This window comes from Stylophora pistillata, chromosome 7 (assembly GCF_964205215.1).
Source record: "Stylophora pistillata chromosome 7, jaStyPist1.2, whole genome shotgun sequence".
Taxonomy (NCBI): domain Eukaryota; kingdom Metazoa; phylum Cnidaria; class Anthozoa; order Scleractinia; family Pocilloporidae; genus Stylophora; species Stylophora pistillata.
This window is the reverse complement of record NC_142525.1, coordinates 34,013,217-34,040,812: the sequence shown is the minus strand read 5'-3', so window position 1 is coordinate 34,040,812 and position 27,596 is coordinate 34,013,217. Positions and strand designations below refer to the sequence as shown.

The 27,596-nt window shown below is 38.9% G+C and overlaps 2 protein-coding genes, 2 long non-coding RNA genes and 1 other non-coding gene across 7 annotated transcripts in view; 1 reads left to right on the top strand and 4 right to left on the bottom strand.

The window, feature by feature from the left end:
• Nucleotides 1-5,381: 5,381 nt before the first annotated feature.
• On the bottom strand, nt 5,382-10,073 carry LOC111341857 (uncharacterized). Its single transcript, XR_015989140.1, has 3 exons — nt 9,511-10,073; nt 8,644-9,072; nt 5,382-7,410 (listed from the first exon to the last, which is right to left on the bottom strand). It is a non-coding gene; the product is annotated as an uncharacterized LOC111341857 (transcript).
• A 2,997-nt stretch (nt 10,074-13,070) lies between these two features.
• LOC111341882 (uncharacterized) lies at nt 13,071-17,921 on the bottom strand. Of its 3 annotated transcripts, XM_088726295.1 has the most exons (4): nt 17,541-17,921; nt 17,153-17,277; nt 15,379-15,849; nt 13,071-14,661 (listed from the first exon to the last, which is right to left on the bottom strand). In XM_088726295.1, exons 3-4 carry the CDS (start codon nt 15,473-15,475, stop codon nt 13,928-13,930), a joined length of 831 nt encoding a protein of 276 aa, XP_088582421.1. In that variant the 5' UTR covers nt 15,476-15,849; nt 17,153-17,277; nt 17,541-17,921; the 3' UTR covers nt 13,071-13,927. The 3 variants fall into 3 exon arrangements, with proteins under 3 accessions (XP_088582421.1, XP_088582419.1, XP_088582420.1); XM_088726293.1 differs by lacking the exon at nt 17,153-17,277; XM_088726294.1 differs by lacking the exon at nt 17,541-17,921 and having other exon boundaries at nt 17,153-17,525.
• A 145-nt stretch (nt 17,922-18,066) lies between these two features.
• Nucleotides 18,067-27,596, bottom strand: part of LOC148727566 (uncharacterized) — an 11,114-nt gene continuing 1,584 nt past the window's right edge. Inside the window, exons 2-4 of the mRNA XM_088726253.1 lie at nt 20,832-21,362; nt 20,198-20,461; nt 18,067-19,318 (exon numbers count right to left, since the gene is read on the bottom strand). Of these exons, the coding sequence (XP_088582379.1) occupies nt 18,405-19,318; nt 20,198-20,461; nt 20,832-21,362 (1,709 nt within the window). The 3' untranslated portion in view covers nt 18,067-18,404. The remainder of the gene's footprint in view (nt 19,319-20,197; nt 20,462-20,831; nt 21,363-27,596) is intronic.
• LOC148727568 (uncharacterized) lies at nt 23,010-24,740 on the top strand. Its single transcript, XR_015989165.1, has 2 exons — nt 23,010-23,352; nt 24,099-24,740. It is a non-coding gene; the product is annotated as an uncharacterized LOC148727568 (long non-coding RNA).
• LOC148727567 (uncharacterized) lies at nt 23,302-27,569 on the bottom strand. Its single transcript, XR_015989167.1, has 2 exons — nt 26,896-27,569; nt 23,302-26,315 (listed from the first exon to the last, which is right to left on the bottom strand). It is a non-coding gene; the product is annotated as an uncharacterized LOC148727567 (long non-coding RNA).

Below are 27,596 nucleotides of genomic sequence, written 5' to 3'. Positions count from 1 at the left end.
TAAAGAACAAGTAAATTTTTGCCACGCTCGTAAATTTTTGTCATACCCCCTCAAGACTACAGTATTTTGACAAACCACTTTTAATCAGCGACGCAAGGTAAATTGTAGATAAATCAGTGACATTACTGAGGACGGAATTAGAGGAATTCGACTTATTAGAAATCTAGTTGCTTTTGTCACCAAAGGTAAAACATTTCAATATGATATCGTATTAAATTTTAAAATCAGGGTCACTGCTAATGACCATAGTTATATCTTCAGGATGTCATTCGTTCCAAGGCATCAATTACACTTCACCTCAAAAGGAATTTAACTATGCTCTTAAAAATAACTTGGAAAAGTGAAAAAAAGCTGTTTCTCCCCAACTTCTTTCGCTTTCACGCCAACACCCTCACGTTTTGCTACACATCGAAATTTGTCTTCCCTATCTGAAATGATGTACACTAGTTTACCATTATCCTTTTCTGTAAAACTATCGATAATGTATTGAGGAATATACAAATTTGCATACTTAAATTGTACATCGGCGTCTTCAAAAGAGACCTTTCCTTCGCGCACACGAGTCAAGTTAATACGAGTATTTCATCTGCAGCTAGCGTTATTTCCCTGTCTAGCGAAAAAGGTTTTATATTTCGATGAAGGCGACACTCAGTTCTGCCATCACTGTACCTTATGATTCGTACTCCAGTCACAGGACTATTTCTGCACGTTTGAAAAAGCTCCTCTTGAATATCACCTTGAACTTTGTATTCAGGGTCCCAAACTTGAAGGTCACCTAATTTATCAGATATCTTTCCGTATCGAGCGATACCCCTCAGTAAAACAACAGGAGGCGGGTTTACCGAGAGTTGTGTCGCCAGTACAGGCTGCGGGGTATTTGGAGCAATCTTCCCATGACAGCGGTTTAGTTCTGAAGATTTACTTTGAGTATGGTCTAAAGTAGATTTCACGAAAGTCCCGGCTGATAGCTGAAGGCTGGAAAAAGTTCCATCAGAATACTTTTGCAGATCTCCTACGGACTCAGGTAGCAAGGTACCACTGGAAGTTGCCAGATCTAGAGGGTTAAATACAGGTGGTCATATATTGAATAAATTTTCATAACCGCACAGGCTGCGGGGTATTTGGAGCACTCTTGCCATGAGTGCTTTTTGTTTGTAGATGACCTCTCCCAGATCAAGGTAAATCTGTGGACAATTAGAATTATCATTTGAAACCGGTTGCCAAATGAAATCCTTTTGAACGGATCACCAGTGCATTTGATCTTGGGGCTGGCAAAGGGGACATCGACACTTTGATGAAACCCATTCAGACATGTCTTCTGAGAAATGTCAGTGATTGTCAGTGAGTGAGTAAGACCACTCCATAAAAGCCTAGACAACCACAGCATGGCTTCACTATGGTTCCCCAGCCTTTCCAAATCAAACTAAACAGCAGATTTTAAAGAAAACACTTCCTCTGCCCCACTGATGAAAGGGAGCAGCAAATAATCGAGCTAGAGAAGCGAGTCGAAACTCATAAGTTAGGTATAAGTCGTGAGTGACAGGCCAACTTAAACGAAAAGAGAAATTACAAGGATCATCACGGCAGAATTTGTGGCCAGCTTGTTTGAGGTCAACAAAGAGAGTTCTAGTCCCTGTAACATCCCTTTGGTGAAGTAAATTCATACAACATTTAACAGAGGAGCTCTCCATCCTTTCCTACTCACACAAATATTGTGCCAAAAAAGGGTAGGCACTTAATCACCCTTTATTCAAGCTACGTTTTGAGTTTCGAACTCTGAACTCTATGGCAACATGATCTGTGGGTTTATGCAAGATGAGGACGCACATCAGTGCAACAAAAAATTAATAGATATTATTTAAAAATAGTGTTAAATTCTTAGGGGACCGATTTTGTACACACGTGCATAGGCTATTTTTTATGTTTTAGTATAGCAATACTTAATCTAAAACTCAATCCAAACGACAAAACACCAAAGTGAGATTGCCTCAAATGTTACGATCCTATAAAACCAGAAAATTATCAAAATAGTTGTTTACCTATACCATCAATTTTCTCCCCTTTCAGGGTCCGAGGGTCCCTGCCTGTGACTCTTCCACTGCTGTTGCTTATAACTCCGATCTCAAGGCTGGCCACAGATGATGCCAATGTTAGATCAGGATCCAGATCTGTAACATTTGCGAATGATGGTGTTTGAGGTTTGGACTGTATGCTTCTTTTATGGCTTTGATGCTCAAATTTCCTTCCCTGCGCATTCGGGTCGAAATAATGTACCAGAGCCTCCACGTGAATTGCTTTGGAACTTTTGTTCCACGAAAACACGAAGCTTTTTCTTCCATCAATCAACTCCTGTCTAAACTGCGGAAGTGCAATTCTTCTCTTCGCCCAATGCGAGATGAAAGACTCGTTTTCTTCGCTTTCGCTCTTGTAGTTGTCATCGCCTCCAATCACAACGATAAATCTCCCTCCTGGAGCAAATACAAGGTAACTATTGATTCAGCAAGAGGTAATAAGCCGACGGGACTTAGTATTTAAACGTACTGGATTCTACTGAAATGATGCATGACACCAATTTTCAAAGAATTTATTATTTTCTATTATCATAAATTATTTAACTTTTCTGATGCAGTTTATCTCATGATAAAACCACCCATACATGGTAAGTCAGCAAATAACATTTTGGTCGAAAGAGGAAAAGAAAAACGACATTTTCTGGGAAACGGTTCAGATTGTCTCCGCTTTCAATGTGCGTACGTTCTATTAGAAATATAAAACGAGTAAGTTTAAACGTTCGATACTTGTACTTAGATAAAAATAATATTTATCTTGACGCTTCCAGTTAAATTTCAATACAGATCGGCATAGATACGTTCGGGTCAACAATTACAATTAAGAGACAAGAAACCAATTATTACCACTGAATTACCTGTTGCCTCCAACACAGCTCTATATACCTTTGTGTAGCCTTGTTCCAAGTCCCTGTCGTTGATAAACAAACCAGATTCGTGTGCATGCACCACGAACATTGTAAAATCCATCTGCATCTCGGGAATAATTTTGGTGCTCAGCTCAGGTATTTAAAGCACAGTAAATATATGCTTTTCTACCGAGAATTCCAAGCCGAGTTTCGATTTCGCCGATATCAATAAGTCCTCGACCACGTTTAAGTCTTAAATACTATCACAATTAAAAAGATGAATCTTTAGCGGCTCTGCCATCATTCTTTTCGCTTGCTCTTAGAGCCTGGAACGCAATCTTTTTTCGTTTTGAGCATCTATCATTTCTTATAACACAACCAAAGTAAAGCGCGCGCTCTGATTGGTCAATTTAGCGTCCCCCATTTGCCCATGGGTGTACGCTGCTGACGTGAGCAAATGCAAAGACTATTTTTCCGGGCGCGCTTGTTTTTTCTGGTCGCGTAAGATTTGTTAAATAAAAGGGAACTCTTTAGCTACAATGTATCAATGTCATGTTATAAAACAAATGGTTAACACCACAGCGTACACTATTGAGTTATGGATGCACTTGGGAGGTTTGCTAAGCACTCAAGAAGCTAGAGTCGCTCTCGGCTATCGCCTCGAGCGACTCTTACGCTTCTTTCGTGCTTAGCAACCTCCCGCGTGCATCCATAACTCAATAGTGTACGCTGTGGTGTTTACCATTTGTTAACTGGAGACGAACGTGGTAGACTATTTCCGAGAAGCTCTTTATAAAAAGCATATTATGGTCTGAAATCGTTCCCAGGGCCTCTCTCTTGTCATTTTTCGCGTACAGGAGACCCACGAAACGTGCCTGCATTCATAACGAAGTAGAAGAGGAAAATGTATTCTAAGGGTTTAATGCCTGAGAAAATGTCCCAAAAGCCAGAGGTTCCCTTTAATGCCTATGAAGCGATTTCTTTTTCTTTTTTTTTTTTTTTTTACGCACTTATCAAGCTTATCATTTGTAGAAACCTTTTTCAAAAAAAGAAAAATTGAAAAAATGAATAAATAAAACTCGGGCCCAAAAGTGCTCTCACTTTGTCTTCCAGTGGATCTGTAGATGGTGATGACGCAGAAAACTCTGAGGTGACCCTTCCAAATCTCACATCTCTCGGAATTTTTTATTGATTTCGCCAGCGTTTAAATACTCTAGAATAGTCATTTAGATCAACAGAAGCAAGCTCTTCTGAGAATTGTCATACATCATACTCAGTGAGAGCGCAGAAATGGAAGTTGCGAGTACGGTTCAGCCGTACAAAGGTGAACCGTATGCATCAAACGGAGGCCGGAGGAGACTGACTAAGGCCTAGTTTATACGTCGCACTACAGTCGATTCAGACGAATTTAATTCCATTAAATTCGTTTTTCCGTCGACATAAGTCGTGGCGTGGTTTTATGCGTCGAAATCAACACGATCGAATTTAAAGAAGCAGCATCTTGAACGCGCCACGGGTCGCTGCGAGCTCGCCAAAATAAATTGAAATACATTGAGAGAATGTATGCATTTCATTCGACGCGACGCTAGTGCGACGTTAAAACTGAAGACGCTTTATCGATATTTTATCCATCTTACCAAGACTGATAAAACGTCAAAGACGAATTTAATTTACCAGACGAATATAATTCGTTTTAGAAGTCGCGCTATCGTCGAATTTAATTGCTTGAGGGACCTTGAATTAAATTCGACTGTAGCGCGACGCATAAACTAGGCCTTAGACGTTTTCTTTCCTGTGGTGTTTAGGTCAAGATTACGACAAAAGAAGCCTTTCGCACTGAAAAGCTAACTTTTAACAGCAGCATCGAATCAGCTGTATTACAGGGCACGATGATTTTTCGCCGATAAACATCGGCCTTTTTTTTTTTTTTGCAAGTTTCTCTTTTCCTCAGATATCGCAGAGGCAGAGGTTCAAGTTCGCCTCCAAATAGGAATTTCAATAAAGAAAACCGTTTGTAGTTTAAGCCCAACATTACCACATGTCCCATTCCGCTCACTGGCAAATAACTGACATAGGTGTTGTAAGTGAAAATTTCGGCTGCATTGACTTTTGGATACGATAAATTTAGTGAGGCCGACGACTCTGAAGCAGTAAGTCTCCTCTAGCTTCATGTCGACGAACGAAAAGCATCCATACCGGCCATAAATTTTCATACCTTGGAAGGAAATGTATAGAAATTCCCGGTATATTAGTATAATTCTAGCATCTAGCATCATTTAGCGCTCCGGCTACGCAGCACATTTTCTCTCTCTTCTTAATTTCTCCTTCTTCCGCCTTAGCTGCCGTCATGTCATGTCACAGCTATGTAACATCACAGCTATGTAACAATCGTTTTGGCCGGCAAATCGTTCTTTCAGTGCGCAAAAAAACTAGATAACTATCAACTAGGAAACGCAAAAAAGAATCTCGTATCATAGGAACTTTATTTCATATGTTGGCACTACGTTATATCCAGCTGTTATACTCTAAAAAATTGAAATCGGAAAACTTATTGTCCGGGGTATTTAACTGATATATTTGTCTACAAAATAGACGGTCAAAGACTACATGTGGCTATTGGTATAGCACAAGTTTTAGAGTATTGAAAAGAGCCAGAAGTTGTTTAATGATGCTAGAAGGTAGTGTTGCAGAAGATTTGTCTCAAATGCAAAACCGACAGCAAATCTGCCCCATTCCACTAAATTATGTGTACTCTGTTCCACAAGGGAAAGATGATTCAAGAATATATTTTCTAATTGACATCCAACCAATAGATAAATGGTAACATATAATAACACTATCTACAGTAATAATAATTATATGTAGTAGTAATATAACAAAATTTAAAGAGGCTAGGCATCTCTCAATTTCGCCTGTTAATTGTAAATAATTTTCTTATAATAATGCAATTCCATTTTTTTCGACTTTTGTTTCATACAAGGCATTCTTCACTTTAAGGATATTCCGTCATTCTGCGTCTTGAGATAATCCGCCATTCCACCGATCACCCGATTATTATCTCTTCTATTTCTGTAAATCAATATGCAATATATATTTACTGTCCTAGTAAAAGTAGCATGTTATGCTACTAGCACGGCACGATTGTTTGAAAATTATGCTTAAAATTATATATTTATGGTTAATGGAGCATGATATTTCACTTCATTTGGAGAAGCACCCTTGTTCTGACAAAAAACTGCAGTGAATTAATGTATGAAAATTTACGATGTTAGCATCACGTTTCATGACTCTTATTATGTTCCGTTAAAAAAAAAACAACTAAAATATGCTGAATGGGCTGCAGTGCTTTTTTTGAAAAAGGAGCAAAAATTGTACTCGTTTTTTTCTGATCATGCCAAAAAGTCACACAATCTGTAAGGGCCAAGTCGCAAGTCGCAAGTTTGCTCAGCCGCAACCTTCGCGTCATTTATCCTCACGCTTAGTTTCACGGACTGGACAACTGGAAGAGGCTATGAGCGAGTTGAGTGAAAGTTGAAGACTACTATGATTTCTTGGCTGTGTTATAATGAGTCGACTCATTACGAAATTCTAAATACTTTTGTGAAGAAAGGTAAATACATTAACATCATATTTATGCGATGCTATATCTGATCATTTCATAAAAAAAATCTGATTATCAAGTGATAAGTTTCGAAAAGCAAATTCCCTAACTGGTAGCCACAGATGTAACTTTAAGGAATGGATGGCATTCCTTCCAAGGTATCAATTTGACTTGGGAAAACATAAGAAATGCTCTTTCTCCCCAAATTCTTTCGCTGTCTCGCCAACACCCTCACGTTTTACTACACATCGAAATTTGTGTTCCCTATCTGAAATGATGTACACTAGTTTACCATTATCCTTTTCTGTAAAACTATCGATAACGTATTGAGGAATATACAAATTTGCGAACTTAAATTGCACATCGGCGTCTTCAAAAGAGACCTTTCCCTCGCGCACACGAGTCTTCAATACGAGTTTTTCATCCGCAGCTAGTGTTTTTTCACTGTCTAGCGAACAAGGTTTTATATTTCGAGTGCGGTGACACTCAGTTCTGCCATCACTGTACCTTTTGATTCGTACTCCAGTCACAGGGCTATTTCTGCACATTTGAAGCAGCCTGTCTTGAATATCACCTGGAATTTTGTATTCAGGGTCCCAAACTTGAAGGTCACCTAATTTATCAGATATCTTTCCGTATCGAGCGATACCCCTCAGTAAAACAACAGGAGGCGGGTTTACCGAGAGTTGTGTCGCCAGTACGGGCTGCTGGGTATTTGGAGCAATCTTCCCATGACAGCATTGTGGTTCTGAGAATTTATTATGAGCATGGTCTGGAGTAGATTTCACAGAAGTTCCGACTGATAGCTGAAGGATGGGACGAGTTCCGTCAGAATCTTTTTGCAGATCTCCTACGGACTCAGGTGGCAAGGTACAACGGGAAGTTGCCAGATCTAGAGGGTAAAATACAGGTGGTCATATATTGAATAAATTTTCATAACCGCACAGGCTGCGGGGTATTTGGAGCACTCTTACCATGAGTGCTTTTTGTTTGTAGATGACCTCTGCCAGATCGACGTAAATCTGTGGACAATTAGAATTAGCATTTGAAACCGGTTGCCAAATGAAATCCTTTTGAACAGATCACCAGTGCATTTGATCTTGGGGCTGGCAAGGGGGACATCGACACTTTGATGAAACCCATTCAGACATGTCTTCTGAGAAATGTCAGTGAGTGTCAGTTAGTGAGTAAGACTACTCCATAAAAGCCTAGACGACCACAACATGGCTTCAATATGAAAACCCTGTTTCCCCCGGCCTTTCCAAACCAAACTAAACAGCAGATTTTAAAGAAAACACTTCCTCTACCCCACTGATAAAAGGGAGCAGCAAATAATCGAGCTAGAGAAGCGAGTCGAAACTCATAAGTTGGGTATAAGTTGTGAGTGACAGGCCAACTTAAACGAAAAGAGAAATTCCAAGGATCATCACGGCAGAATTTGTGGCCAGCTTGTTTTAGGTCAACAAAGAGAGTTCTAGTCCCTGTAACATCCCTTTGGTAAAGTAAATTCATACAACATTTAACAGAGGAGCTCTCCATCCTTTCCTACTCACACAAATTGTGCCAAAAAAGGGTAGGCACTTAATCACCCTTTATTCAAGCTACGTTTTTAGTTTCGAACTCTGAACTCTATGGCAACATGATCTGTGGGTTTATGCAAGATGAGGACGCACATCAGTGCAACAAAAAATTAATAGATATTATTTAAAAATAGTGTTAAATTCTTAGGGGACCGATTTTGTACACACGTGCATAGGCTATTTTTTATGTTTTAGTATAGCAATACTTAATCTAAAACTCAATCCAAACGACAAAACACCAAAGTGAGATTGCCTCAAATGTTACGATCCTATAAAACCAGAAAATTATCAAAATAGTTGTTTACCTATACCATCAATTTTCTCCCCTTTCAGGGTCCGAGGGTCCCTGCCTGTGACTCTTCCACTGCTGTTGCTTATAACTCCGATCTCACGGCTGGCCACAGATGATGCCAATGTTAGATCAGGATCCAGATCTGTAACATTTGCGAATGATGGTGTTTGAGGTTTGGACTGAACACCAAAGTGAGATTGCCTCAATTGTTACGATCCTATAAAACCAGAAAATTATCAAAATAGTTGTTTACCTATACCATCAATTTTCTCCCCTTTCAGGGTCCGAGGGTCCCTGCCTGTGACTCCTCCACTGCTGTTGCTTATAACTCCGATCTCACGGCTGGCCACAGATGATGCCAATGTTAGATCAGGATCCAGATCTGTAACATTTGCGAATGATGGTGTTTGAGGTTTGGACTGTATGCTTCTTTTATGGCTTTGATGCTCAAATTTCCTTCCCTGCGCATTCGGGTCGAAATAATGTACCAGAGCCTCCACGTGAATTGCTTTGGAACTTTTGTTCCACGAAAACACGAAGCTTTTTCTTCCATCAATCAACTCCTGTCTAAACTGCGGAAGTGCAATTCTTCTCTTCGCCCAATGCGAGATGAAAGACTCGTTTTCTTCGCTTTCGCTCTTGTAGTTGTCATCGCCTCCAATCACAACGATAACTCTCCCTCCTGGAGCAAATACAAGGTAACTATTGATTCAGCAAGAGGTAATAAGCCGACGGGACTTAGTATTTAAACGTAAAGGATTCTACTGAAATGATGCATGACACCAATTTTCAAAGAATTTATTATTTTCTATTATCATAAATTATTGAACTTTTCTGATCCAGTTTATCTCATGGTAAGTCAGCAAATAACATTTTGGTCGAAAGAGGAAAAGAAAAAACCATTTTCTCGGAAACGGTTCAGATTGTCTCCGCTTTCAATGTGCGTTCGTTCTATTAAAAATATAAAACGAGTAAGTTTATACGTTCGATACTTGTACTTAGATACAAACAATATTTATCTTGACGCTTCCAGTTAAATTTCAATACAGATCGGCATAGATACGTTCGGGTCAAAAATTACAATTAAGAGACAAGAAACCAATTATTACCACTGAATTACCTGTTGCCTCCAACAAAGCTCTGTATACCTTTGTGTAGCCTTGTTCCAAGTCCCTGTGGTTGATACACAAACCAGATTCGTGTGCATGCACCTAGAACATTGCAAAATCCATCTGCATCTCGGGAATAATTTTGGTGCTCAGCTCAGGTATTTGAAAGTAAATATATGCTTCTCTACCGAGAATTCCAAGCCGAGTTTCGATTTCGCAGATATCAATAAGTCCTCGACCACGTTTAAGTCGTAAATACTATCACAATTAAAAAGATGAATCTTTAGCGGCTCTGCCATCATTCCTTTCGCTTGCTCTTAGAACCTGGAACGAAGTCTTTTTTTTTTTTTGAGCATCTATCATTTGCTGGAGACGAACGTGGTAGACTATTTCCGAGAAACTCTTTATAAAAAGCATATTATGGTCTGAAATCGTTCCCAGGGTCTCTCTCTTGTCATTTTTCGCGTACAGGATAAAGAAGCTGGTTCAAAACAGCGAAGGAGAGGCTGCGAACCACAAAACGTACCTGCATTCATAACGAATTAGAAGATGAAAAAGTATTCCTAAGAGTTTAATACCTGAGTGTATGTCCCAAAAGCCAGAGGTTTCCTTTAATGCCTATGAAGCCATTTCTTTTTTTTTTTTGTTTTTTGTTTTGTTTTGTTTTTTTTTTTGCGCACTTATCAAGCTCATCATTTGTAGAAACCTTTTACAAAAAAAGAAAAAATAAATAAATAAAACTCGGGCCCAAAACTGCTCTTACTTTGTCTTCCAGTGGATTTGTAGATGGTGATGACGCAGAAAACTCTGAGGTGACCCTTCCAAATCTCACATCTATCAGAATTTTGTAATCATTTCGCCAGCGTTTAAATACTCTAGAATAGTCATTTAGATCAACAGAAGCAAGCTCTTCTGAGAGTTGTGATACATCATACTCAGTGAGAGCGAAGAAATGGAAGTTGCGAGTACGGTTTAGCCGTACAAAGGTGAACCGTGTGCATCAAACGGAGGCCGGAGGAGACTGATTAAGGCCTAGTTTATACGTCGCGCTACAGTCGAATTTAATTCAGACGAATTTAATTCCATTAAATTCGTTTTTCCGTCGACATAAGTCGTGGCGTGGTTTTATGCGTCGAAATCAATACGGTCGAATTTAAAGAAGCAGCATCTTGAACGCGCCACGGGTCGCTGCGAGCTCGCCAAAATAAATTGAAATACATTGAGAAAATGTATGCATTTCATTCGACGCGACGCTAGTGCGACGTTAAAACTGAAGACGCTTTATCGATATTTTATCCATCTTACCAAGACTGATAAAACGTCAAAGACGAATTTAATTCGTTTAAGACGACACGCTATCGTCGAATTTAATTGCTTGAGGGACCTTGAATTAAATTCGACTGTAGCGCGACGCATAAACTAGGCCTTAGACGTTTTCTCTCCTGTGGTGTTTAGGTCAAGATTACGACAAAAGAAGCCTTTCCCACTGAAAAGCTAATTTTTAACAGCAGCATCGAATCAACTGTATTACAGGGCACGATGATTTTTCGCCGATAAACATCGGGCAGTTTTTTTTGCAAGTTTCTCTTTTGCTCAGATATGGCAGAGGCACAGGTTTAAGTTCGCCTCCAATTAGGAATTTCAATAAAGAAAACCGTTTGTAGTTTAAGCCCAACATTACCACATGTCCCATTCCGCTCACTGGCAAATAACTGACATAGGTGTTGTAAGTGAAAATTTCGGCTGCATTGACGCTTGGATACGATAAATTTAGTAAGGCCGACGACTCGGAAGCAGTAAGTCTCCTCTAGCTTCATGTCGACAAACGAAAATTATGCATACCGACCATAAATTTTCATACCTTGGAAGGAAGTGAATAGAAATTCCCGGTATATGAGTATAATTCTAGCATCTAGCATCATTTAGCGCTCCGGCTACGCAGCACATTTGTCCTCTCTTCTTAATTTCTCCTTCTTCCGCCTTAGCTGCCGACATGTCATGTCACAGCTATATAACAATCGTTTTTGCCGGCAAATCGTTCTTTCAGTGCGCAAGAAAACTAGATAACTATCAAGTAGGAAACGGAAAAAAGAATCTCGTATCATAGGAACTTTATTTCAAGATGTTGGCACTACGTTATATCCAGCTGTTGTACTCTAAAAAATTGAAATCGGAAAAATTATTGTCTGGGGTATTTAACTGATATATTTGTCTACAAAATAGACGGTCAAAGACTACATGTGGCTATAGCACAATTTTATAGCACAATGGTATAGCACAATTTTTAGAGTATTGAAAAGAGCCAGAAGTTGTTTAATGATGCTAGAAGGTGGTATTGCAGAAGATTTGTCTCAAATGCAAAACCGACAGCAAATCTGCCCCATTCCACTAAATTATGAGTACTCTGTTCCACAAGGGAAAGATGATTCAAGAATATGTTTTCTAATTGACATCCAACCAATAAATAAATGGTAACAAATAATAACACTATCTGCAGTAATAATAATTATATGTAGTAGTAATATGATAAAATTCAAAGAGGCTAGGCATCTCTCAATTTCGCCTGTTAATTGTAAATAATTTTCTTATAATGATGCAATTCCATTTTTTGCGACTTTTGTTTCATACAAGGCATTCTGCACTTTAAGGATATTCCGTCATTCTGCGTCTTGAGATAATCCGCCATTCCACCGATCACCCGATTGTTATCGGCATAGGGTAAAATATCGACTGGACTGGACTATTTTTTGGACGATTTTTTGGACGATTTTTTTGGACGACTTTTTGGACGATTTTATAAGGGGAGAGGCACACCTTTAGTACTCAGGGAGGGGTGGGTGCAGTCGACAAGTACTAAGGGAGGGGTGGGGGAAGAGTGTTATTACTCAGGGAGGGGTGGTAGGTGGTTGTAATTGTAAACACTACTGGTTAATGGAGCTTTTACTCGATCGTAATAATTATTGATTGTTTTAAACTGGCGCGCAGAAGAAAATTTAGTGGTGAACAATAAAGACAATACTTATGTCTCGGAACTATCGGTCTGATAGTTGCCCCTTGGAAATTTGATGTTGTTAAAACTAGCATATTTGCCCGAGAAGCTTCGCTTCTCGGGCAAATAGTTATTTTAAGAACATCAAATTTCCGCGAGGCAACTATCAGGCGATAGTTCCTCGACAGAAACACTATATTGTGTAACTAGGTATTTCGATGTAGTGCGAAATTCTGTGATCTCGTCTGATAAGATCACTGACAAAAGGAAGATAGATAAATTCAGTAATAACATACTGTATACACAAAGGAAAACGTGAAGCAACTGATAGTACACACACAAGTCGACTCAAAAGGCACACAGATAACTCAACAGTGGAGGATCGTAAACGCAGTATTTTAAATATAAATTAAAGTCCAGTCGAAAAACCGATTAAAATAATTATTACGATCGAGTAAAAGCTTCATTAACTAGAAGTGTTTACAATTACAACCACCTACCACCCCTCCCTGAGTAATAACACTCTTCCCCACCCCTCCCTCAGTACTTTTTGACTGCACCCACCCCTCCCTCAGTACTAAAGGTGTGCCTCCCCCCTTATAAAATGGTCCAAAAAAAATCGTCCAAAAAAATCGTCCAAAAAATAGTCCAAAAAAATCGTCCAGTCCATATTTTACCCTATGCCGTTATTATCTCTTCTATTTCTGTAAATCAATATGCAATATATATTTACTGTCCTAGCAAAAGTAGCATGTTATGCTACTAGCACTGCACGATTGTTTTAAAATTCTGCTTAAAATTATATATTTAAGGTTAATAGAGCATGATATTTCACTTCATTTGGAGAAGCACCCTTGTTCTGACAAAAAACTCCAGTGAATTAATGTATGTAAATTTACGATGTTAGCACCACGTTTCGTGACTGATTATGTTCCATTAAAAAAAAAACAACTAAAATATGCTGAATAGGCTGCAGTGCTTTTTTTTGAAAAAGGAGCAAAAATTGTACTCGTTTTTTTCTGATCATGCCAAAAGGTATACATACACAATCTGTAAGGGCCAAGTCGCAAGTCGCAAGTTTGCTCAGCCGCAACCTTCGCGCCATTTATCTCATGCTTAGTTTCACGGACTGGACAACTGGAAGAGGCTATGAGCGAGTTCAATGAAAGTTGAAGACTACTATGATTTCTTGGCTATGTTATAATGAGTGGACTAATTACGAAATTCTAAATACTTTTGTGAAGAAAGGTAAATACATTAACATTATATTTATGCGATATTATATCTGATCATTTCATAGAAAAAAATCTGATTATCTGGTAATTAGTTTCAAAAAGAAAATTCATAACTGATAGCCACAGCTGTAACTTTAGGAAATGGATGTTATTCCTTCTTAGGTATCAAGTTGACTTTGTCAAACAAAAAGAAAATGCAAACCCCTAAAAACTCCCGGGAAAACAAAAGAAAAGCCCTTTCTCCCCAACCTCTTTCGCTTTCACGCAAACACCCTCACGTTTTGCTACACTTCGAAATTTGTCTTCCCTATCTGAAATAATGTACACTAGTTTACCATTATCCTTTTCTGTAAAACTATCGATAATGTATTGAGGAATATACAAATTTGCATACTTAAACTGTACATCGGCGTCTTCAAAAGAGACCTTTCCTTCGCGCACACGAGTCTTTAATACGAGTTTTTCATCGGCAGCTAGCGTTATTTCCCTGTCTAGCGAAAGAGGTTTTATATTTCGATGAAGGCGACACTCAGTTCTGCCATCACTGTACCTTATGATTCGTACTCCAGTCACAGGGCTATCTCTACGCATTCGAAACAGCTTCTCTTGAATATCACCTTGAACTTTGTATTCAGGGTCCCAAACTTGAAGGTCACCTAATTCATCAGATATCTTCCCGTAACGAGCGACACCTCTCAATAGAACAACAGGAGGGGGGCTTACCGAGATTTGTGTCGCCAGTACAGGCTGCGGGGTATCTGGAAAAATCTTCCCATGACAGCCGTGTAGTTCTGAGGATTTATCATGAGTATGGTCTGGAGTAGATTTCACAGAGGTTCCGACTGATTGCTGAAGGATGGGACGAGTTCCGTCTGAATCTTTTTGCAGCGGATCTCGTAAGGACTCAGGTGGCACGGTACAGCTGGGAAATACCAGATCTAGAGGGTAAATACAGTTGGTCATACTTTTAAAACATTTTAATAACCGCACGAGGCACGATGGCAAGACCAGAGGTCAACAAAAATTTGCCTCTGTCAATGAGTGATAGAAACGTCAAACATAATCTCTAATCGCTAAAAGATAATCTCTTTCCGCCTTTTGATGGTGAGAATGGTATCGAAATGGCAGTTATCGTAGTTTTAAGTCGATTCTGACTTGAACAAGTTTACATCCCTAGTTTAAGGTAACTATGAATTAGTGTCGTTCAATTGTGAGAGCTTGTTTACCCATAGCTCGGCCCTATAATAACAGCACATAATCTCTCGCTATAAATTATATATTAATGATTTATTTCAGTCGTGATTTTTGTCTGACACAAGCGGATAAAGGGGGTAGCCAGTGGAACCAAGCAAAACATATGACGGACTGTTTTACGAATAGTTTGATATCATGTGATCGCAGGCTTAACTTTACAGAAAACTTTTCAAAACTAATATCTGACCATTCTCCTAGAGAGAGGCAAGGGGCCTGTACGTGACGCGTGATTAGGCCAAAATCAATATGTAACGCGTGAATTTTAACAGAAAAGAGAGTGTCATTCGTGAATTTATGAACCAGCATTAAGCGTGATTTGCCCTCTGAAATATACATGGCAGGTGAATTTTTTTTTCTCTCATTTCGTGACAACCTCACAATTTATCAAGGTCTACCCTTACCTTTGGTTTCTCTAGAGGTTGAAGATAGTATTTCTCCAAAACTATCTCTCCGACTACTGATCTCTGTCTCTATGCTACGTTGTGTACCTGTTTGCATTTCTCTGATCGTTTTTACTGCAGATATGGCTTCATCACTTTGTTGGGAATGTTTGAGTGTGTGTAAATTTTCCTTTTCTCTCAGATTTGCTCGCGATTTTGGTTCTGTCCTTGAGGGTGGATTTGTAGGTGGTGGCCTATGTTCAAACTGTTGTCCTTTCTTGTTTGGATCAAAGTGATGAAAGAGAGCCTGTTCGTGGATCGGTCGATGCTGTTTGTTCCAAGAAAAGATGAAGCTCTTTCTGCCATCAACATACTCTCCGCTGAACTGTGAGGAGACTTTCCTTTTCGCCCAACGTGAAATAACTTCCCGATTCTTTTCGTCATCGCTTTTGTAATTGTCATCTCCGCCGATAACAACAATGACATCTCCTCCTGTGGACAAAGCAGATTCAAGTGTAAATAAGTGCAGCATTATTATCTAAACAAAAATTAAATTCTCGGGACCAGATCTAAAATGTGGAATTAGAATGCCCTTGATTGACTAAATGAGTGGTGATACAGAAACCATCTCTAATCAGCATGTCGATGGGTAGTTGCCACCCGCAAATAATGTGTGTTGCACGAAATAGACCTGACATATTCAATTTGAGTCAATCAAGGGCCTTGTAGACGTCTTCTGAATCGATTTTCGTACATTTCAATTCATTTTGAATCGGTGACGCGTTCGACTGCATGCGTCTCGTATGCCACTATCTTGTTCTTACCACATTTTGACGTTAGCTGTGGTCTATTTGTATATGTATTTTATTTTGCATTTTGTATTTCCTCCATTTCAACAATTACAAGCTATTGATCAGTTAAAAAAAAGATAAAGAAAATGGAGACGGGCATAATATAGCGAGATAGTTAGTTGGCACGTACTTTAGTTAATTATGTCAAGACGTTTAATTAGGCCAGGGTTTACATAATTGGGAATAATATGGTCACAAAGTGGTACATTGTTGATGATTCTTACAGCTTTGTTTTGTAGCTTTACCAACTGAGACAATGGCACTAAATATCACTTATTTACCAAAGGGTAGATAATAATTCACATAAAGTCGAGAGAACATCACTTTTTCTGGATCAGTCAGATAAATTTACGTCTGTTTCCAAAAATATATGTGATGAAATATTGATTTCAATGGCTCTACCATCGAGTGATTGTTCAGATGGATTTCATGTGATTTAAAAAGAAGCATTTGACCTCAGTCTGGTTGCCATAGATAGCTGCTGGCAAAATATTATTTTATTATGAACAGCTGACTGTTTCATCGTTGCATAGAAATTTTACGAATAAATATGCCTTGAAAACTCAGAATATCCGATGAAAAGTCTTGCTGATTTGTTTACCATTGTTGAAGAGTTTTTTTCTCTTTTTCAATGTTGCCTCAGCCGTAGATGACCAAAGGAAAATAGTTCTTAAATATGCATCTCCTTCCCATTTATACGTATACTTTCCTGGCAGTTCGAGTTGGCTTCATTTGCATGTTCTAGCAGGCAGTTACGCGTAATAGAAATGTTTAGTATGCTTATATGTGCCCAACTTGAACGAGTAGCATCCCGATGAAAATTCAAATAAATTAAAGTTTTCTCGGGTCCTGTGGTTATTTTTATAAAAACTCTCGAGCGGAACCGGGGAAAGGTACTATGCTCTTTGAGTTTCAGCTTCTGAAATAACAATATGCAAGATTACCTTCTTAAAACTCAGAAAAGTGCATGGGTCTTCCCCATTCTGAGTACTTGATCCCATCCCAGAAAGTCGAAGAAGGATCAGAAAGGTCGGGAAGCAAACTTCCTTCGAGCATTACACTGATGCAGCTGCATAAAAACAATTAGTGGCTGTTTGCTAGTTTGTGGAGCAATCGTCGAACGTTACTATGATCTAGCTATCGGTTCATGATATACTTTCGCTTTCAACTTCGGTGTCAGATAGGCCTCTGTTGTTGAAGATAGATAACTCTTTTGCAGTAAATTTGTCGACCACTACTTTTTGTATAGATAATTTTGCTCACCTAACAAAGCGTTATCAAGCATAATTAAATGTGTTGAAACGAGAAAGTGAGAATACTTCCGCTTCCTACCCGTTGCTTGCAGTAAAGCTCTGTATATCTTGGCGTAACCAATTCCTGCGTTGTCCTCGTTAATCGACAGTCGTGATTAATGTGCATGAACCACGAAAAAGGCCAAATTCATCTCTAGAGTTGGAATCCTGTCGACCATTTCAGAAATTTGAGAGAGTCTGAATGAATGTCTTTCTACACGTTCAGCATGGATGCTGAATTGGTCAAGCAATTTCTTCTTTACTTCGTCCAACAACTTCTCAACAGGCTCCATCCCGTATGTGTTATCACAGTTGAACAAATGAACTCGCTTTCTTAACTGTGACATATTCTATTTATGCCTTTTCTATCACTTTGAGCGAAGCCTTTTGTTATTACCTTCTGGAAGATATCGTATATTCAAATTCCCCTATAGAGGAAGACGATTGCGCAATGTTTCTCAGAAAGTTATTCTGATCGACATGAGTCACGCAATCCCAGAAAATACTCTGATAACGATTCACGACACAACAAGTACTTCAGTGCCCAGGAAGTCAAAACAACCAAGAAGCATAATCATGTCTATATTTAAACAATTCTGTGAACAAAGCCAAAGCCATGAAACCGTTTTTGGGAGAAACTACAACATATAAGACTGATTGATCTCGATAAGCATTTGAAAAGGAGAATGAACGAAAAAGCGCCACAGAACGTTTCGATGACATCATGTCATCATTGTCAGTGTCACATCGCGTTACATCTAATACTAAAATATAAACCTCTACAAATAAATCAGATTGATTGCTGACAGCGAAAGCTACGTTTTTAGTCTTGAGGCATAATTGCCCTCGCTGTGAGTCGCGCAATTCAACTTTTGTCCTCCCTCAAACACAGAATATATATTTATTAAATGTCATACCACTGATTCCGAAACAGTGGTTGAAAATCTTCCTTTGCAGTTCTTATTACTTTTTTAAAATTATTTGCACTTTTTACTATACACCAAAACTTGTCCGAGTTATCTGAAATAATGTACAGGTCACCATTAGGCTTATTATCCTTTGCTCTCAAACCATCGATAATGTGTTGAGGGATACACACATTCCAATTCTTAAACTGTACGTCAACGTCTTCAAATGATACCTCTCCGTTACGAACACGAGTTTTCAATGCGAGTTTTTCATCGGGAGCAAGCTGTATTTCCTCGTTCAACGAAAATTCTTTCAAACTTCGGTCAATAAAACACTCAGGTGTGCCATCAGTGTGCTTAACGATTATTACTCCCATCACAGAGGTGCATCGGAGTTCATCAAGTAGCCTCTCTTGAATGTAATCTGGAACTTTAAATTCAGGGTCCCATATCTGAAGATCACCTTCATGACCACAAATCATTCCATAACGAGCCAAACCTCTTAGCGCAACAACAGGAGGCGGTTTAATCGGTAACTGTGACGCCCGCACCAGCTGCTGGGTATTTTGAGCAACCTTTCTATGAATGCTTTTCCTTTCTGAAGAATACTTTTCTAGAGACTCTCCTCTTGAGTTATTTGAATGTGTGGTTAATGAGTCAGTGTTTACATCCAGTCTTTGAAAGCCACTTGAACGGATTATCTGTGTATTTGATGTGGAGGATGTGACAGAAGGACTCAAAACTTCGACTAAAACATCTTTCTCCACGGCCAGTTTTCCATCGTTCACCTCCGCAACAAACACCTTTTCTATCCTATTGATTCTGGCAATGAATTCATTAGGCTTCATCCCATCCTTTTTTGATACATTTAAGGGGCTACGATTGCAAACCAAGATGGCGACCCTTATAGCTGTAAAAAAAAAAAAAAAATGACAAAAGGTTGACATTCGTGTGACGATCGGTAGGATGATATTTCTTATTATGATATTTAACAAATGGTAAACACAACAGCGTACATTATTGAGTTATGGATGCACGCGGGAGGTTGCTATGCACGAAAGAAGTGTAAGAGTTGCACGAGGCGATGGCCGAGAGCGACTCTAGCTTCTTAAGTGGTTAGCAAACCTCCCGCCAAGTGCATCCATGACTCAATAGTGTACGCTGTGGTGTTTACCATTTGTTTTATAACATAACATTGATACATTGTAGTTAAAGAGTTCCCTTTTATTTAACAATCTTACGTGACCACTAAAAACAAGCGCGCGCGGAAAAATGGTCTTTGCATTTGCTCACGTCAGCAGCGTACACCCATGGGCAAATGGTGGACGCTAATTGACCAATCAGAGTGCGCGCTTTACTTCGGTTATGTTACAATTTTTATTTTAGGATGATATTTTTGATTATGTTAAAATGTCAAGACCACTGTACTCCTTCTCTCGGACAATTTGGGTCAACATTCAAAACTGAGCACACTGATCTCTAAAGAATTTAATCAGAGTGGTTCGAACATGATGCTACAGCATCCTCACGTCTAAATACAACTAACACATGGTTAATAATAGTCGTGTTTCGAAAAACCGATTCAAGTTCTGTTATCTAGGATGGGCTCACACCCACACCTATTTTTAATAGCAGCACATTAGATGAACCATTGGAGGTAATTAGCTTGACGACAAATCGATTTCAGCGCAAAAGACTGACGCAAAAGAATAAAGCAATGGGTTTGAAAAATTTGATCAAAGCTACTGTGAGATGAGATGAACTGAGGTACTGCACTTCGAAGACTTACCAACTTTATCCGTTATACTTCCTACCAGTCGTTGATATTCCATCGCTTTGTGATTGTTGAAACTATCGCTCACTGTAGAACCGTCCATCACCAACAGAGATACTTTGAAGTGATTTTCCCTCAAAAACTCTTCAACGATAGTAACTGGTAGATTGGCAACATAAGGTTCATCTGATAAGTGAAGGCTAGGACGAATTCCTTCAAAAACCGTTAACACTTCTTTCAAAGGTTCATGAGACACATTACAGCCGAGAATTGCCAGATCTAAGGAGCGAAAAACAAGACCTCGTACATTTTAAAGTTTGTTAACTGTGAGAAGTACGGTTCCCTAACGGTTAGCGTGGTAGACACGAGTTTCACAGAATTTATTTCCTTAATGAGTTATGGAAACGTCAAACTTTACCTCATTTACCAGTCGATTTAGATGGTTTGCATCTATCTGAGAAGGCGAGTGAAGCCCATTTGTGAGAGCTTGTTTGCTTCCGGGCTTGCTATGACAGAGCGTTATCCTAAGTTCCTCTCGCTATACAATTTTTAGCAAGTGTGTTAACTTCAGGTTTTTTTTCTTTTTTTTCGTAATCAGTGGCCGAAATGAAAAAAGTTCTTACTAACTATTAGTGACGTGTTTTCTAACCTTGAATTTTTCCAGAGATTGAAAGGAGAGTTTCTCCAGCACCATCTCTATAATTACTGTATAAGGCTTCCTTCCATGCACTGTCTCTGCCACTGCACCCAGTACTACTGACGACACTACGGTATGTGTCAGTCTGACTTTCTTTCACCGCTGTTACTGCAGATATGGCTTTACTGTTATGCGAGGCATTTTCGGGTGTGTGTGTGGGGAACTTCTGGGTTTTGGATTTTTGTGGATTTCTTGATTCAGTAGATGAAACTCGCGATTCGGGTCCTGGTTTTGTAAACGATGGTTGATATTCAAACTTTTTTCCTTTCTTGTTTGGATCAAAGTGATGCAGCAAAGCTTGTTCGTGAATCGCTCGATGTTGTTTGTTCCAAGAAAAGATGAAGCTCTTTCTACCATCAAGATACTCTTCGCTGAATTGTGAGGAAACTTTTCTCTTCGCCCAACGTGAAATAACCTCTCGATTCTTTTGGTCGTCGCCCTTATAGTTGTCATCTCCCCCGATAACAATGATCACATCTCCTCCTTTGGATAAAGCATATTCGAATGTAATTAAATGAGCTCTAGAGTATTGTTATTAGATATGAGATATGCTTTTCAGTGTTATCCTATTCGTTAGCGTGAACGTGACCGTTTTGTTCGACGATCATGACATGACGGATACAAAAAAAGTTCATACGGCTACATATGAGTGACATACAAAAACATATGGATTCTCATGAGTGATGTTTTCCATTTTTTCTTTTAAATTCATGTCTCGTCGCAACTTTCGAGAAATTCTCTGAAAATCCGGCTTTAGATCATACAGCACTTTCTTTTTAGTGTTCTCGTTCTCTTGTTGTTCTGAAAATGCATTTGGAACTTCGTCGCTTACCACAACAAATCTTGCAGCCAGTTGCAGTATTCCGAAAAAAATTACAGACCAAGTTCATCCAACAAAGTTTGAAATGGCGATAACTGTGACGTCGTTGCTTAATGTCGCCACTCATGTTACATACGAAAAATACAGCACTCGGTTCGGTTGTGGTCGTATTTATTCTACAAGTGTTTTAGTACTCGGAAAAACACTGAGGTCCTTATAATGATATTCTCTATAGATTTTTCTTTACTTTATACTTTTCGTTTTGCTGCTCGCCTCGTTAAAGCCACACTAAAACGTTTATATTTGATGGTCCGTTAAACGGCATATTTGCACAGTGGTTAAAAACATTACTCACAGCGAGGAAACCTCAAATACTACGATTGGGAGCCCTGTGATAGACCTGAAATGTACGATTTGAGTCCCTCCTGACCTCGCACATTCTATTTGCAAAAGTCGATCAGGAAGGAACAGAATGGTCGGACAGCAAACTTCCTTCGAGTCATGACGAGCTTTGCCCACCAAAAAAATTTATGCAAATTAGGCTTAGCCGGATCTGAGTTCCGCCTGGCAATTATTAACTGTAAGAGAAGATCTCAGTTCGCGCCCACAGCACGTTCAAGGTGTTGCGGATGAAGTTTCTGTAATTACTTTTTGGCACTTTTCGGCGTCAAAATTGCATAGTTTGGGTAACCCAAAACCCTTAAGCTGACCTTTCTTGTCATAACACGAATGTTTTCCAGAAAGGGACACGCGGTAATGTCGGTGTCTCTCGTGTGCAGGCATGTTTCCAGGTAAAGCCCTCGCGTGGAATCAACTCATGTTTAATTTAACGCTCCTTTTATGCGCACAATGTAAGCCAAAACAACTTTATAGTTAAACGTAAAGATCAGAATATTTTCTTCTAAGGATGATAAATGATCGACGCTGAACTAAATTATACGCTGAAGAAAATGCAAAACAGCATAACATGTAAAAGAGGAAATTTGGAAAAATACGAAGTTACGGACACCATGAAAATCTTCAATTTTTAAGAAAGGAAATTTTTATAATTCCAAGCTAAGTGAGCTTTTCTAGTGTTTCATTCTTTAAGGCTTTGTGTAGAGCGGGGCCTTTGTTTTATAAACCGTAAAACTTAGTGACAAGTCGAAAGGGCTCGCTCTTGGTTATGTTATCAAAGAGTAGAGTGACACCACGGTGATCTTCCAGGTGTTTGATCATTGTCGCCGCTCGTGGTGTACTTCGCTACTTAGGTGAGCGAGATCGACGTTCTTCCTCTCTTTAATTCTGACAGCTGTGTGAAAGAACTGATCCTTACAATGAAAAACGGTCGATTGTGCTTTTTCAGTGGCGGCTTTAACGCTCGTCCATATTCAGCGCTTATCCTAACCATGCATGGCATCTCTAGCTATCTACAAGACACGCTGCGATGTATTATTCGTCCATGTCCAACACAACAACTGCGCTAGTGAGATAGAGAATCGAAAGATCACATTGTTGCGCTCGAGGCAGAGTGCGCTAAGTTTGCCAAGTTCTACAATGGACTACAGATCGTACGGCCTCCCGCAAGAATAAGGACAAGGTCTATCAGTTACAAGCAATGGATAAGTGGAATTGTAAAAAGTTTTAATTCGTCCGTGCATCGAAAGGCCGATGGTATGTAATTTTGCTCTTTTCCGTTCTTCACACACTCGAATAGCTGTTAAAATTAAATTTAATTGCGGGTTGTGCAGTCAAAATGTAACGTCGCCCAACATGGTTTTAGTTAAACCAGTGTCTTCTGAGGCGCTTCCACCAAAATAATTTAGAAGGGAACAACAGCGCTAACCGATTTAATATCTTCTCAAGAACATGTCAAAGTCTATTAAAACGCAGAAATTAAAAATAGTAAGAATTGGTGGTTCATGTTAAAAATCATTAAATAACAGTTCTCAGTTTGGCTCGATAGTGCTGTCACTTTGCACTAGCTGTTCATAGTGACTTACTCATTACTTTCAGTATTTGTTCGAGCTTTTCTTCGCCGAAATAGGGGAAAAAATCGCAATTCACCTCTAAAACAAAAATAATAAGCTCTTCTCCCAATTGGACACCAGATATGACTGCGTAGTGATAATTGCGTTGTACGCGAAGTTGCAGTGTGAGAAAAATGAGTGAGGAAAATAATTCTAAGTGCTGTACAGCGCGGTTTTTAACATTGATTACCTAGCTAAATGACCTGCTTGTCTTAGATATTTATGATAATATAGGAAGGTCCCCAAGGAATACTAATAACCCGGCGTGTAATTTTGTGATTGACAAAACCTGATAACTCAGGTTTATGTTTGAAAGGGCAAATCATTTAGTACATTTCACTCCAGAAGTAAATAATCTCTTAACTTTCGTAATTATTATTTTGGTTTCAGGCAAATGGTGTCGAGTTGAAAGATACTAAGTTCCTGAAACATACATCCAAGCTTTGTTAGCAGGCATGCCGAATGCTTTTATAAACGTGCGAGGGTAAAAATACATTTGCGGCCCCCTGTATGGAGAGAAAAATCCAAAGTTTTTTATTACAGGGATGGTAGAGTGAATGATGTTATTTCTGGTCTGAGTCATCAAAGTTCTGTACCATTAGAGTTAAGAAAAGCAATCGGGGGAATATGGAGGTTGCTGCAAGTAGTAGCTGTTAAACTCTCAACAAGCTTTACAGGCGGCCAATTAAAGAGCATGGGCAAGAAATCAAGCATGATTCTCACCCAGTAAACTAAAATGGTTGTTGGCAATTGAGATGGACGAGAAACCAGGGAATTTGAAGTAATCTGGTGGCCTGATCTTTTCTCAGGCACTAAAAATGGGAAACTGACCTTGCGATTTTATGTTCCTAAAGTGATACTTTGATTTCAATGATGTGTAGTACACAGTCTAGTTGACTTGTTCGTCATGTTTCCATAAATTTAGCAGCTGTTTCTTGGCAGTTTTTGTAAGTTTGTAAAATGTGTTTTGCATTTAGAGGAACAAACTTGTCTGTAGAAGGCTAGGATTAAACCCTGAATACAGCAAAATGACCCTGTAATATTAATGCAATTCATGTCTAGCTGGGCGCACTATACCCTGATGCCCTTCATTCTGTTGTAACCAAATTCAGAGGAAAAAAAAAACACCTGGAGAAACTCTTAGAGGGATAATATCTGTGGACTTTCACCATTTCTATGGTCATCAGGAATGACAGAATAAAGCAGTAACTGTTCACAGTCTTAATTCACTTAACTGAAAGAATAATGAGTTGGAGGGAACTATAGATCATTTTTTTCCAAGCATCTCTAATAATTCATGATGGAAATAATAATAACATTGATAACAATAATAATAATGATAATAATAATAATAACAATGATAACAATAATAATGATAATAATAATAATGATAAAAATATTTACATTGGTTAGAGAAATAATGTTCATTATCCTGATGGTTATAATTCCTATGATCATTTCCATTAATCTAATCATTATCATTATCACTCATATTACTATTATGATTATTTCAATGTTTATCTATGAACAAAATAGTGTTATTGTTAGTCTAGCTGAATGAGTATCCAAGTGATTGAAACTGGGGCAAAAACAAATTAAGAAAAGACAGAAAAACCCCAAAAACTGTTCAGGACTGCAATTCTTGAGTTGGCTCATTGTGAAAGGTTTTGGGACTTCATTAAGCAAGTGCTGTCTGTAGTGGGCCCTGTGTCAAAGAGAGAAGAGTAGCAGCTGAATTAATAATAGTAATACTAAGGACAATGATAGGATTGATTGACCAAAGTCACCCTATGACTAATAACAGATGATACGTGACAAACAGCATAAGCAACACACTTTTCAAAACAAAAAGAGCAAGCTAAAACTGCTATCAGATAAAAATAACTGTCCATAAAAGACTGACAGCATAGAGCTGAAAAAAAAAATAGGGACTGGTTCTGCCATCAGATAACAACAGTCCATAGACTGACCACCCAAGAGAAACAGAACAGATCGGTGGTTCTGCCATCAGATAACAACAGCCCATAATGGACTGACTACCCAAGAGAAACAGATCCACCTGTTAGTTCTGCCATCAGATAACAACAGTCCATGGACTAACTACCCAAGAGAAACAGAACTAGGCAGGTGGTTTTGAATCAGAAAACAACTATTTAAGACCTCTGTACAATGTGTCTTAGAAAATCTTCTGCATTCTAACAATTTATTGAAGAGACAAACTATCAGAAACACTTGAATTTCTTTTTGGGGGGAGGGGTGAGGAATTAAATGAAAATCTACTTGCCTGAGCATGCCATCCTCACTGAGTAGCCTATTTCAATTTGAAAATGATGATCACAATAATAAAGATAATGATAATGATAACAATAACAAATCATTATTATTATCATTTATATTACTATTATGATTATTTCAATGTTTATCTATGAACAAAATGGTGTTATTGTTAGTCTAGCTGAATGAGTATCCAAGTAATTGAAACTGAGACAAAATAATCTCAAGAAAAGCCAGGAAAACCCCAAAAACTGTTCAGGACTGCAATTCTTGAGTTGGCTCATTGTGAAAGGTTTTGGGACTTCATTAAGCTAGTGCTGTCTGTAGTGGGCCCTGTGGCAAAGAGAGAAGAGTAGCAGCTGAGTTAACAATTATAATAATAATGAAGACAATGATAGCATTGATTGACCAAAGTGCCTCCGACTAATAACAGATGATACGTGACAAACAGTATAAGCAACACATTTTTCAAAACAAAAAGAGCAAGCTAAAACTGCCATCAGATAAAAATAACTGTCCATAAAAGACTGACAGCATAGAGCTGAAAAAAATAGGGACTGGTTCTGCCATCAGATAACAACAGTCCATAGACTGACTACCCAAGAGAAACAGAACAGATTGGTGGTTCTGCCATCAGATAACAACAGCCCATAATGGACTGACTACCCAAGAGAAACAGATCCACCTGTTAGTTCTGCCATCAGATAACAACAGTCCATGGACTAACTACCCAAGAGAAACAGAACTAGGCAGGTGGTTTTGAATCAGAAAACAACTACTTAAGACAAGCCCTCTGAACAACGTGTCTTAGAAAATCTTCTGCATTCTAACAATCTATTGAAGAGAAAAACTATCAGAAACACTTGAATTTCTACTTGGGGGGAGGGGGGTAAATAAATGAAAATCTACTTGCCTGAGCATGCCATCCTCATTGAGCAGCCTATTTCATTTTGAAAATGATTCAATCACAATCATAAAGATAATGATAACAATAACAAAATCATTAATAATAATGATAATTACAATAATCATAACAATAACTACAATGACAAAGTCCGTGTTAGTCTGGCCTCTACCTTGCAGAAAATACAGCCCACCAACTGAAGCTGAATTCTTTAAAGGCATTGTATTCCAACTGGTCATTGAGGCACTCAAGCCACCTCACCACGACAAGGTACGAACATTGAGGTGGAAAAAAGGGTCTGTAAAATTGACTCCATGCTGATTCGAGATGAGAAATCTGTGTTCGAAGCTTCTTCAGTTCCACTCCAAGGGAATTTACTCTAGCCGATCTTTCGGTAAGTTAGGAAGCGAGCTCTTCGGAATCGTGACTGAGTTTGGCGCCAAAAGATAAATTTTTCGCGCCTTCGGGCTCAAAGTCTAGCGTGGCGGAGTTCACCAGATTTACGATAGTCATAAATCCCGCAGATTTAATAAGTTCGTCGGGGATTGTTTATTACGAAGAAGATAGACCAGCTATTAGACAGAACGTGAACACAACGTGAACGAGGTCGGGAATCCTGGCTAACCCCACTACTTCGAACGATGAGTTGGCCGCTTGAAGTTCCCGTGTCGCCACACTTTGGATTTCGTCGGGAAATATCTTAAGTACAT

Excerpts from the sequence above, each read along its gene's own strand:
- LOC111341882 (XM_088726295.1), bottom strand. The coding sequence starts at position 15,475 with ATGCAAACAGGTACACAACGTAGCATAGAGACAGAGATCAGTAGTCGG. Across the intron at positions 14,662-15,378 it reads AACCTCTAGAGAAACCAAAG|ATCTGGTATTTCCCAGCTGT; the intron begins GTAAGGGTAGAC and ends TTTACCCTCTAG.